We start from the raw sequence: 13567 nt of genomic DNA on the forward strand, positions 1-13567 counted from the left end.
TTGCAGCCACCAGAGCTGGCAAACTACTTCACACTAAGCTGCTGCTACATTGATTAAATTGTTAACACAGCCTCAGTCAGGGAGTAGAAACTTGAAATATGTAATTCTACTCTACCTTGAAACCACTTTCATGAGCATGACCCAGTCTTTTTCAAGCCAGGAATGAACTGCACAGGAAACAGAAGTAGATTTTTTTCACCCTCTTTTAGAAGTYTCTGGGGGAATATTGCCATGTGGAAAGTCAACACAAAATTATCAGGATTCAACCAAAAAAAMCTGGTAAGTAGTAAAAATTGAAGTACTATTTTCTTTTCAGTTTCTCAATTCAGGTACRTGTCAAATTATAGTTACAATATAGTAAGAAAAAACAAATACATAGATGAAAAAATTCATGATACTTAACAGGAGTACACTACAAAAGAAATAAGACACAAGATCTCTATGTAAAAGGAATAATTACACAAGTGTAACTTATTCAGAGTGCACTGTTTTCTCAACCTGCAATTCTCTTACTCCCRGATTACAGCATAAATTACCTAGTTATGGCATTGAATACATGACCAAAGGCAAAATATTAAGTTGGTTAAGTATTTGGTCAAATGAGGATAAAAGTCCTTCCCCTCTTCGTAAGGGTATTGTGAGGACAAGTACATTAGGTATTTAAAGACAGGCAGCCAGTTGTGTGATGGAGATCCCCACATATTTAACAATGCAATCACATGTTCAAAATCATGTTATAGCAGTTCAGCAAAATATCCAACACTGTCCCCGCTGCTGATCAAAGGAATCTCTTAGCCATGGGGAATCTCCTTCAAGCAAAATTATTTCTTGTGGAATCTTAGTAAAATGACTTAAAGAAAGGTACTTTTACCTGATGAGGGGGGCAGGCAGAGAACACATGATCAGCTATGGCAGTTCAGCTGCCAAGCAGCAACTTGTTAACTCCCCGTAACTCAATCATGTGCAATTGTTTGCCCACTGCCTCGGGCTACAGACAGACATTTGGTCTGCTAACAACTGCGCCAGATGAAGACATTACTATCCCAAGCTATTTGTTATCACACATCTGCTGGAGATTATCATCTCCACAGCTCTGCTGGAGGAAGAAATAATGTGAGCACAGTCAAATATGGTTTGCACAAAACCAGCCAATTTAATTTAAATAGGTGAGTTGAGCTAACCAGGCTGATTTTGCCCAAAGCATATTAAAAAATTCAGACAAAAACCCCCTTCTTTACTGGAAGAAGAATATGAGGTGAAAATAAGCAGCTGAAGAATTAATTATCCATCACATTTAAACAGTGTCGCTGATTTGGGGAGGAGACTATTCCCATCTAATACAGAGAGATAATGTAAAGAGTGAACATTTTCAAAGCTCTAGAGGAGAAAGAAATGCAGTTTTTAAAAAAGTGGGTTTTAGTTTAGTTTATTATTCTTAATAATTTAAATAATGAATGGGAAAACTAGATATTTGGAGATTAAATCTTATCTGTAAAGGCAGCATAAATACATAGATATATTGAACTGTATCAGTGTAAYATAATCTACTCAGGTTCTGAGTTCTGTGGTGCAGGACTATCCCAGCAGCTGTATCAAGAGTTCTCCATAATGGGATTATCTTGCCACTAGCAAAACTTCATGTTAGTTTGTACAGGATTAGATAATTATCATTAATTTTGACAGAAGAAACCTAAGACATTAAACCCAACGCAGTAAAGCTCATCCCAGACAGTATGATTCCACCRCAATGAGACAGCTGCAGATCACTGCCATGCTTACAGCTCCACACCTTTCTGATGTACTTACACAGTAAATTATTCCACAAGTCACTGATCTAAGGTAATAAGGGTATTTACATATTATCTACATGCTGAGACAAGAACTGTGTTCAGTCATCCAAAAGGGGTAAGAAAAGTCAAGACAAGCATAGAAAAATGCGTGTGTACACATCTCAATACACATATGAAAACCAGAAAAAGGTCTTCCAGAACAGCAAATAATCAGGAAATGAAATTAGCTGAAAACTACACCAAAAAATACCCAGAGAATTTCGGTCTTGCAATAAAAACAGATTAGACTGTACTCTGGATAGKTACAATAATTTTATACAATGTCCAAAACTTGTCCACTGCTGCTGTTCTCTTACTGCATTTGGCAACAAAGAGTAGCACAATATAAGGTCACAGTCACTACTTTTTGTATGTCTCTTTTTAAGGGCTGAATAGTTTGAAGTGCCCATACATATTTAATATATATCTTGTAAACAAGACACTATACTCTGATATTCTAAGACAGTGGATGGCTATTAAAATATGATTTTTGTAGTAGTTTGAAATTTTTTTGAAGTCACTTCAAGTTTGTATGGTAGACAGAGAGAATGGTGGTTCTCTGAYAGAGCACAAATAATTATTTTGAAATAACCTCAGTAATTTCAATGAATCTGGACTGCAGCTTTATGTACATTGTAATGCACTGTAATAATTTACATAAGCTCTATTTTAACAATACATATATATTTTGGAAAATGCTAATCTTTAGTCTTCGATTTGCCAGCTATAACCTGCCATGTTTATTGGGGTAAGAGTCTATTAAGGTACTCTTGACTGGACATGAAGAAACATTGAAGATCACGTATTTAATACCTTCTTACAAATCTCTATTCTAACTGCTTGTGTAGGTAACAATCAATTCCTAAGAGCTTCACTAGTCGGGATAATAAACATATAAATTATGATTCTGAATTCCTCAAACTCTGTTTTACTTTGCTACAGCATAAAAAAGATCTTAAAATTACTCTGAATATTATCTGTTTCTTACTRCTCACTTTATATCCACTTTATACTCAGTTTCGTGTAAGCAGTCTTAAGAGTGCATTTATGGTGAAAATTCTTATCTAAAATTAACTCATTATAAAATTTTGAGTGAAAATACCATTTAACAAGTGCACTTGCCAGAAAACGTATGCAGAAATTTTCAGAATTTTAGTATAAAAGGTTTGAGAGACAAAGATAATCAAAATTTCTAGAGATGCGTGACTGACACTTCTGTATCCTATGTTTGAGAGCAGGTAACCAGAACTTGCATACAATGAAATACATTGATATTTAATATGCATATTAGGAAAAAAACTGGTCTCCCTTTCTAAGTAATCAGCAAAGCAAATACTTAAGAATATTAAAAACTTTAGTCTGGGCGACCACATATATACTAAAAGCCAACTGACTGAAAGAAAACTGTCTCAAGTGGTACCATAAAATTACAGGCTGATATAAATTTATTACAACTTTTTGAAAAAAGTAATTTGATAGCAAATTGTCAACTTTACAGAACAACATAAAAATTGTGTAAGGTGTTGTGCATAGAAAAGAAWGCATTTCTGTTGTTTCTCATTTGAAAAAAATGCTAGAATTAAAATAATTATTTGATAGAATAGATTCAGCAGGTGATTTGTACATAAAAAAAACCCTCTAGAAACAGACTCCTAGATCAGTGACTGTAAGTCGAGTGCCAAATTTTTTGTCTTTTGAGGGGAAGGAAAGAAGATGGAGAATAGAATTAGATTTGTTTTTATTAAGTCTTCACAATGAAATATTTATTGTCAAAATATAAGAACMATTTAAGTGTCACAGTATATTTGAGTTATCTTCTTGATTTCAGATATGCATAATATAATTTAATATGTTTTCAGCACTTACATGCCAGAAGCACAAACCTTACTTTGGCATGCATTTAATTCTGATCTTCTTAAGCGATCAAGTTTGATAAGTGCACTTGCATACACTCAACAAAAAGGTCTAAAACAAGGCAAAGGTCTAATATAAGGCCAACAATTATGCCATGCTAAAGAAATTCWTGAAACTAAGTCACAAAACCCTCCCAAGGACCTCTGAAAATACCCCAAAAGAATAGCGTCACTTTTTATATAATCATTTTAGAGCTGAGAAATCAACAGATTAATAAACTGTTCTAATGGCAGCTGCCACATTAACTTACCTGCTGGCTGTTTTTACAGAGCTGTTCTTCTTGTGCCCCCTCTCTGAGCGGTTGTCTCGCAAGAGTTGAAGCTATTAAAAAAAAAAAAAAGTTAGAAGAGTCTCCCAAACAATGCTTTTATTTGCTTTTTAGAATTTTTTATGCAGACAATGTAGTTACTCCCTCTCTGTCAATAGCTATCACCCATGACTTTGAGATGGACATTAATGGAATTTTACAATAGTAGCTAATATGTAATTATTTATCCAACAATTTAAAATGCCTAAATTGAAAATGTAATAATTAAAGTGTTTTCAAAGCATATTAGAAAGCCATGCAAGTCAAAATGTCACAATTAAATTATCTGTAAAGTTTTATAAATTTCAAAATTTCAATTAAAATTTTCAAAGATGTATAACTAGAATTGTTGGAGAACACTTAATTTACAAAAAAGATAAGTCAGGTTAGCACTTGTATCTAAGCAGTTATGTAACAGTTATAAATTCTTCTAAGCCTGAGGAGYTTTAGTAATTTGCAAGTTGCAGAATCAACAAAAACACAGTATTAAAGTTTCCTGTAAAAGTGAGGAAGTAGGAACAGTGAAGGATTTGTTTAACTGAAATGGTGACTCAGCTTCTGAAACAAGCTGTGATTTGTTTATTTTTAGACAAATAAAGGAAGACTYTTCATTCAGACCATCTCCAACACTCAAAAGTCTATTTCCAGCATTATGATATTTGTCAGATGAGTCAAGGTCCACTAACAGTAAAACACAACTATCAAAATGCTATACTTAGGAAATTAAAACTGGACAGTATCAAAAACCCACAAATGTTGCTTGAAACTTCTTGTATATTGAAGAAAAAACAGAATAAAAGACTGTTTAGAAACAATGTAGAGGTAAATAGACCTAATATTCACAGCAAAGACACTTAAAAATCATGTGGAAATCAGGAAATGATCAACTTTAAGACTTGGCCAACCACACCCKAATGTTGTAGTTGAGCATGGACTCCAAAAAATGCCACTGAGTCTGAAAAACTGAACAGTTTTTCCCCAACTCTTTACAGCTTCCCTCTTGTATAAGGAATGCTTCTTGTCATTTCAACTATCTATCAGATACAGCAAAACAGTTTACTATATAAATATAGTGAGAATTTTATTGTTGCCAAAATTGTCAAAATTACATTACACCATTACTCTCATTTCTTCTTCTGTCTTAAAAAGAACTCAAGCACTAGTATCATCTATAATTCATGACATTAGTTTTACTTCACAACTCCTTAGTAATCTGTAGGTTACAGATTCAGTTAACTTCAGATAAGCTCTGAAAACACAGCTCTTAGGAAAGATCAAAAAACCGCATGTAAAATATAAAATTAACTCAGACCTACTATTATCTGAGAAAAAATTATTAATTCCTTCTATACCAACTAAGTAGACATTTCTCCGCTCTGTGCTGAAACATAGTGCTGGCATGTATGATGTACATGAACATATTTCTCATGGTGCAAATTTCCTAATTTTTCAGTTTAGAATCTTTTAAAAAAGAGTACGACTTCCATTAACTACCCTGTTATGTGAGACAATCAATATTTTAAAAATCCAATTAAAAAAAGGTACTCAAACTCATAGTAACCTAGTTATTTTTTTAATGTTTCTCACCAGGAAATTTATTTCAAAATAATGAGAGGTAAATGTGAATTATATAAAGCTTTCTATTTATAGGTTAAGTGTCAGTTGGCTTTTGTCACTGGAATTTCACCATCTACAACTAAAACTACTGTTTCATTCATTTTGGCCATTTTGGGCAAGCAATACTGCTTGTTTTGGAGATCAGAAGAAAGGGGAGCAAACAGGAAAGATTTAAACTATGACTTACTGGAGCTGTAAGTGTTCATGATGGATCATCCTAAAATGAAYCTTCCAAAGACTCTTTAGATTTTAYTTCCTTTTTGAAGTTTCAAATCTATCTACAAAAGTACCAGCAAACTGGCACAGATCTAATGAAATCAACAGTTATATAGATTTTTTCCCACATCAAAAAATGGAATATTTGTGTTAAAATTTCAATGCATTAATGAYACATTCAGCAACTTTTACTGAATAGTTGAAGTTAACTATACATTTATGGAATGAGACCAGATTTATTTTCACGGTTTTTAGTCCTGGACAATATGTTTAGACTTTACAACTACCCATAAAGACAATCCTCCACRTCTGAAGACAAGCTGAAGAACTAAGTGCCATGTTGCTAAGCAAATTAAATATGGCTTCACCCTCCTGAACCATATCTCTAGGCTTGGATGTCCCATGGACTGCAATGTAGGTGCTAAGCAGACAAACTAGTAAGGTATTTCCACCAATACCTGCACCATGATGGAGACTTAACAGTTCCTTTTTTATTGCTGTAGTAATTTTAACTAATAAAATAACGCAGAAAAATGGGATTGAAGATCTTCTTGTAGAAGCCTCCCCACTTGTGTAACCASTCCTGTATTTCTTGATTTGGGGAGTGAAATGTTTTGCTTTCCAGCAYTTTCATTCCAGAATTTTCATTTAAACGTTAAAACCTCAAGAATACCGAGGTGAAATGAAGTGACTAATTAAAGATTTTTAATTAAGAGAATTCTGGACATGCACTGCTGTTAATATGCTTGCTTACAAGAGGATATGAAATTATACTTGTTTTGTTTACAATTTCTTAAAATATTAGCCCACTACCTGTGGAATAGGGGTAGTTAAAGTTCTTTATRCATCTCAAGTAAATTGTTCTTGATCAAAGCAGTTCTTACCTGGCTATGTTCCTTCCTAGCCCCAGGGCTAAACCAGTGACTGTGGGAGAAAAAGAAAAGACAGGTTTAACAATATAACTAACAAAGCACATGCTGTCATATGACCAGTCTGTGCGTGCTTTTGGGTATTTTATTGCCTGCCAGGAAAATACAGCCTTTGGCTATGCTTTATTTTAATGGGGTATTTTTAYTGAACTCTTTAAGTTTGTAACAGTTCTGAAAGAATGCATCACAGATTTCACTTCTGAGTAGCTGCTGGCTTTACAGGTAATTATATTTTGTCAAACAAGCTAAAATAATACGTAAATGATGGTGTTTTAATACACTACAATGCACGTGCTATAAATTACAGTAATTCCATATTTAGTACTGAAGTGGTACTTATTAATGATTATAGCTGAAAAGACTTTAAAGTACTTTGAAYTACCTGATAGTTGTTAATGTATTATTTCACAAGCTGAGGTCTGTGTTTGAATCTAAACTGAAATGCCAAGTTTGAAAATCCAGTGGTTTCATATCTCCATACAACTGCAAAACTGTGACTATTGGCAGCCTTATTTCATAGAGATGGAAATTTGGAGTAAGATTTCATAGAGATGGAAATTTGGTGTAAGATTTTGACACACAGGGATATCACAATGTGCCTCTTCCCTCAAAAGCAGTAAAAGCATAAATAATACTGGTTCCCAAACACATTGGGATCACATGAAACTGAATTACCATCTGAATGGAGTTGCAACAAGCATTATACAAACCTGCACACTTGCAAAACGAAAAGGAAAAGAAAAAAACCATACAGCTAGGGGGATCTCAAGTTCCATATAGTATGCACATATTATTTGTGTAAGCAAGCAATAGGTTTTGGTCAAAGGATAAAATAATTCCATCCATYACAATATTGCACGAAAAAGAGCATCCCATTATTTGCTATTACATGCTTAACCTAGCCATGCTTTTTCTGAAACATCCAAAGCCACATTCAATACAATTTAGTCCCATTTTTTGCCTGAAGCAACCATATAATGATACTTGAATTTTTACTTCAATTAGTATACTGAAAAGATTCAGATTCCATGGAATTTTCTGKTTTTTTCAAGTCACATTCTTTTATTTTTAAGTCACATTCTGAAAGTTTTGTGGCTTTTTGTCACTCAGCTTTTCTGAGTTTGATAATGAGCAGCCAACCCTCTCATTCTTGGATAAARGACCATCTGTCACCAAAACCTCCATACTGCTTTTTCTACTTTTAAGGTGRTTAAGGAACAGGAGTTGAAAGTGAAAAAGGAACAACAGCAATAAAGTTAAAAGTATACCTTKAGATAAAGTAGACATCTATATATTTTGGACATGAAACATTCAAGTGCAATCTAGTTCAAAACCAGGGACTTTTCACATACACACAAGTTTGATGCTGGCAGTGGATGAAAAGTAAAAACATCCCATTAGCAAGTGATTCAAAAAATAAGGTCACAAACCTTTTGTTATCACAAACCTGATGAAGATCAGAAATATAATGGGTTAGATTTAAATTCTACCTAGATGAGTGTCTTGTCTCTAACCAGTGTYAACAGCTGCTCAAKGAGGAGCAGGAAACTGGGGTATCTKCCACATGATCAGTACCACATATTTCTAGTGAAAAGGTACATCAAAATAATTYGAATGCATTTAATATTTAGATATTAAAAACCATTCATAAAGATTAAGACTTTTGTAATGATTAAGTGATACATCACTGATTTTTACCATTTTGTCCATTGCCTTAATTACAGCATTACTTGTTTGCTTGTTTCTTTTAGCAGAATAAAGAAATGTAAACCAAACAAAATAACACTTGAATTACTTAATGGTAAAAATAACTTATGAAATTACAACCTCTTGAATTTACATATACATTATCAAGTTATAAGATGAAACAGAAATGGATTATCTGTGTAAAACAGTTGGTACTGATGWGCTGATGTTTGCAGTATCTCTGTTTTGGCAACTTTAGTTTTAAACAGTGGATTATGTATCTAGCATAAATTTATCTCCAAATAYACAGTTTCCTCATAATGTATGTCTATGTTTTAGAGTCTAGATTTGAAAAATAAAGGAAAATTTAATCTTCTAAGTATTCAAAAGATGCAACCAATAAATAATGCTGCTAAACGTTGTCAGCAGAAGAGAGCAAGAATTTACAGTAATGACACACTACAGTAACTAAACCAAGTGAATTACATACCCTTTTCACATGTTTAAACAATGAATTCAATACATTTTTGTGAAAATTATGATAATCTTCTTCCTCACATGATAAATCATGTGAAAGACTTGAAGAAGTGAGGCTTATGCATTTTCATACATTCAAGCTTGGCATTTCTGAATTTCTCTTTAGAGAAAAATRAAACAGRTATTTTCAAAMAATCAATTTTTGATATCCAGCCTTAAACAAGTTTGTATTTTAAGGAAGGATATACTCAGCAAGCTAATAAAAATAYATTTACAAAGCACCAAATTTCATGTTTCCGTAAGAAGCATAAAATGAAATAAAAAGGATTGTAAGTACTTATTAAATAAAGACCATCATGTAACTGAGCTGAGGCTCATCACATACTTGTGCAGTTGTAAAATGTGACTTTGGGACAGAGCTACCATTGTAAAGCAAATCATAATGAAAAGTTATAACTCCCATTCACTGATACTYACTCATGGTGAAGAGAATCCTGGGACAAGTGAACTGTTTTCCTGCTACCGCCTGGTCCTGGAGTTATCTRATGGAAACATGAAGGAAAAAAGAAGTCTTTGAATAATGGGACAGCATATGCACAAAATGATTGTATTCTAAGAGAATATATCACAAATATTAAACACAAAATAGCAGCTTCAATACATGCAATTAGCAGTATCTGGAATTTTGGAGTAAATTCTGAGTGCAGAAATTGATATACAAGATTAAGCAAAATCCTTTATGTACAATTCTGACTGAATGTCAGACACAAATACATTTATAGATGTAAAGGGCCTAAGCCACTTGTGTGTGAAGTCCATGAAATACTTTATCTCCAAAAAATGGAAGTTAGATGTTTTGAAAATCATACACAATCCACTGTCCTATTTTATGGCCCATACAGCAATAAATTCATTAAAAAAGTCCCTTCTTGACATGAAGCTTTTGAAATTCAAGTTGACCTGGGATAGAAAGCAAAGGTAAAATAATTTTTACCACACTGTACTATAGTACTTGTCTAGTGCTTTATACATATTGAAACCAAAAATATGTGACATCTTCAACTGAAGAATGATCTTCAGAATTTACGAGAGCATGTGCAGACTTTTGCAGATGACAACATTCCAATAKTGCTGAAGAATGGATTCAAAGAGCTTTATTTTAATTTCTCAAAATGCTTCACTGATCTGCACATGCAGATGCATAAAAGAGACCACTCATAATACACATGCTCAAGGAACTAGAGCAGTGGGCAAACTATTCCTGATGGAAAGAATGAAGGAATAAACTTTCAGTTCCTTAGAGACAATTTTATAGTCATCAGGAGATAACCAGAAGTGGAATGATGTCAGATGTTCTTCCAGTTTTGACAGGAGACCACAAAAACTCRATGCTAATACATTTATATGGCTCAGGCTTGCCAAAAGTATATAAGCAAGTGATTCATAGATAAAAGCAGCCTGCTCGTTATTAGAAGAACAATGAGCTCAACTTTCAAAGTAAAACATCCCTATTAATTGGGTGYTGTAATGGAGAAAAGGCAGGGCACTCAGAGCTCTAAGCCTGGAAAACTTTCAAARAATGCTCACTGAATAATTTGAGAGCTCCACATGGTTGAAGTATTTGACAAAAATCTGCTTCTTTGACCTGAAAAATGATGTCACTCTGGGCTGAACTGAGAAACAATAAAGTGCTGACACTTTTCTGGCTGATGGGGATTAAGAAAAATTGGTAATATCTTRTCTCTGAAAAATCTATGCAAACATACAAATCCCTAATAGAAGAAATCATGGCAGCTACAGGGGAGAACAGTATCTGCAGCTTTATTCCCATCTGGAATTTACTGTTTTACTAGACTGACCACGGCCTTATACAGCCACATGATGATAATAAAACACTGACCAAATGCTACTGTTTCATTCTCAYAGTTCATGTAATAATAAAACTGAGAAATGGCCATTCACAAAGACAGATTTCGAAATATAAAACAGTGTTTTAATATGTAATTTCCAAATTTTAAGATTAATAACTAAACTGTCACTTTAACACTACAGGTAAGCATGCAGCTCAGCTCTTGAGAGTTATATCCTGCATTAATCTCAAAATGAGGTTTTCATGCTATTCCAGTGGGTATCCCTGGAATATAGTAATCCATTTTCTACACTGTGGCTATAAGAAAAGCCGACTGTGCCTATGTCATGCTTTGTTAGAGGTTCATGATCACATTATCTCATGGTGGACCTGACACTTTTATTCAGTTTACAGTATGTTCTGTGTACAGGCAACTTATTTCCTTTGCCAGGGCTGCTGACAACCTTTTCCACACTATATTAATCTTGTTTACAGACTTTATCTTGGTACAAATATCAGAAAACTGAACTTTTTATCTCAGGGAGAAAATAAACAACATGTTGACAGAAGCAAAAGCTATTTTCTGGACTAAAATTGGTTGTTTACCTGCAGCCATACTTATGGAAACAAGTTTCAGTTTCCAGCTTACTCAAAATACATAATCTGAAATTTAATAAGCATGGAAATTTCAAGAAAATTCACTTGATAAATTGCCAGTTTTRAAATAATATAGAAACCACAGAAGTGTGTTTTTCTACCAATTTATATGAGAATATGAACTTGCTTGGAATACAGTTACAACTGCTCACAAAGCACAATGTTCAGGTTTCTCCTGCACACTCYAGATGGTTCAGCTACCACACAGCCACAGAATATTTATAAAACTAAACTCATAATGTAYACACGATGCAGACTTTTGCATAAAMCTCACTGCAGATTATTRTAAGATTCCCAATATGTTAACACAAATTAACTCCTGTTTGCAAAACTCACGCAGGGTGTAATAAACTAAAGCAAAACCCATTGCCACCTTCATCTGCTATCTCACTATCACAAAAATCTCCAAAGATYTGCTGAATGCCCACAGAAGTGAGTGCCAATGGCTCAAAAAGTGACAGCAGGACACTAAAATCAAAACAAATACTCTCTCAACTGTTCAGATTCTGTATTCATACAAAAAACAAGCTGTTATCTATCTGTTCATCTGTTAAATGACAATTTCTCATAATACATCCAAATTTTTTCAAATCTTTTGATGGATAAGCTTATGCGGAATAAAAGCCATTGCACACTTAAAAGTATGCACACACAACACAAACAAAATTCTGACTTCAAAAGTTGCTTTCTAGGAGAAATTTAAATGCCTAGGAAATTCCCAATAATATCTTTCAAGCTTCTTAGCAGCTTTTTGACTACTTAACAGACTRTTTAGTAGTCTGTGTTTCTAGAAGTCACACAACCTCATAAACAAACATAATCGCACTCATACTGGAACTTAGGTAACTTTACCAATATAAAAAGTGAAAGTATTTATAACTACTTTTTTCTAATTAAGACCAGCAACTTAAAAAAAAATACTAGATGTAGCACATCACTACGAATGATGTCCTAAGGGATGAGGAACAATACTGGCCTTCAAAAAGGGGGAATAAACACCGTGTGTCATCATACAGACCAACTGTGATGCACATCTACTGTGACTTGGTTGCATAAAGCCACAATGTAAGTAGGACTGTAAATGGAAAYCAGCAAAATGTTTGAGCCTCCTTGCTTGTCATCTTCCTCCTGGGAAAAGTCTCTCCAGGAACAAATACTGCAACTTACAGTTAATGCAACTGTTTAAATATTAATAAAGTTTAGGGTCATCTTTGGAACACTTCATCTTTTCTGGCTACAGGTCCTTTCACCACTGCTTGAAGAAGATGTTAAGATGGTGGCTGCATCCTGTTTACAGAATGCCTGACACACAGGTACTCCAACTCAGAGACAAAGTTTCCCTGATTTTCAAAGATTGYTTTGCCTGAGAAATTATGACCTAAACTGATGGACACAGAAAAGTCAAAAAGTATTCAACACAAAGGGGTTTTGCCTCAGAATACRCAACATCATATAYTGCTGTCCAAGGTCACAGAATCAYRGAACCATTAAGGATGGAAAAGACAAGTCCAGCCTTCAACTGAGTACCACCATGCCCACTAAGCCATATTACAGTGACATGTCTACTCCTTCTCTGAACACCTCCAGAGATGGCAACTCCACCATCTTCCCAGGCAGCCCRTTCTAATTCTWAACCACTTTCAGTGAAGAAWTYTTTCATAATAGCCAAACTGATCCYCCCCTGCAAAATACTACACATGRCAAACTTCAGAAGTAATTTAAAGAAAAATGGTGGGATTAAACAGAAAAAAAACAAGAAAGTCAGACGATTTCACTCCACAAAAATAATACTGAGCACCCCAACTATTATTTTAAAATGTCAGTAATACAGAAGAGAGAATTCCAGCAGGAAGGAACCTAYAGTGATCAWCTTGACTAATTGCCTGACCAATTCAAKGCTGACCAATTTAGAGTGTGTTATTAAGGCATTTTCCAAAACCACTGACAGGCTTAGGGCATCAGCCCTGTCTCTTGGAAGCCTGCTTTAGTGTCTGACCAYTCCYKTGGTAAAGAAATGCTTCCTGATGTCCAGTCTGAACCTCCCCCRGCACAGCTTTGAACCATTCCCACATGTCATATCTCTGGG

General features: G+C 34.3%; 1 protein-coding gene across 1 annotated transcript in view; it reads right to left on the bottom strand.

The window, feature by feature from the left end:
* GPATCH2 (G-patch domain containing 2) overlaps window positions 1-13567 on the bottom strand; it is a 120918-nt gene that overhangs the window by 25240 nt on the left and 82111 nt on the right. Inside the window, exons 6-8 of the mRNA XM_057365156.1 lie at window positions 9453-9517; window positions 6768-6807; window positions 3994-4064 (exon numbers count right to left, since the gene is read on the bottom strand). Coding sequence (XP_057221139.1) covers window positions 3994-4064; window positions 6768-6807; window positions 9453-9517 — 176 coding nt within the window. The remainder of the gene's footprint in view (window positions 1-3993; window positions 4065-6767; window positions 6808-9452; window positions 9518-13567) is intronic.

The sequence above is a fragment of the Malurus melanocephalus genome, unplaced genomic scaffold (genome assembly GCF_030028575.1).
Source record: "Malurus melanocephalus ecotype Western Australia unplaced genomic scaffold, MMel_1.1 scaffold_48, whole genome shotgun sequence".
Lineage (NCBI taxonomy): Eukaryota > Metazoa > Chordata > Aves > Passeriformes > Maluridae > Malurus > Malurus melanocephalus.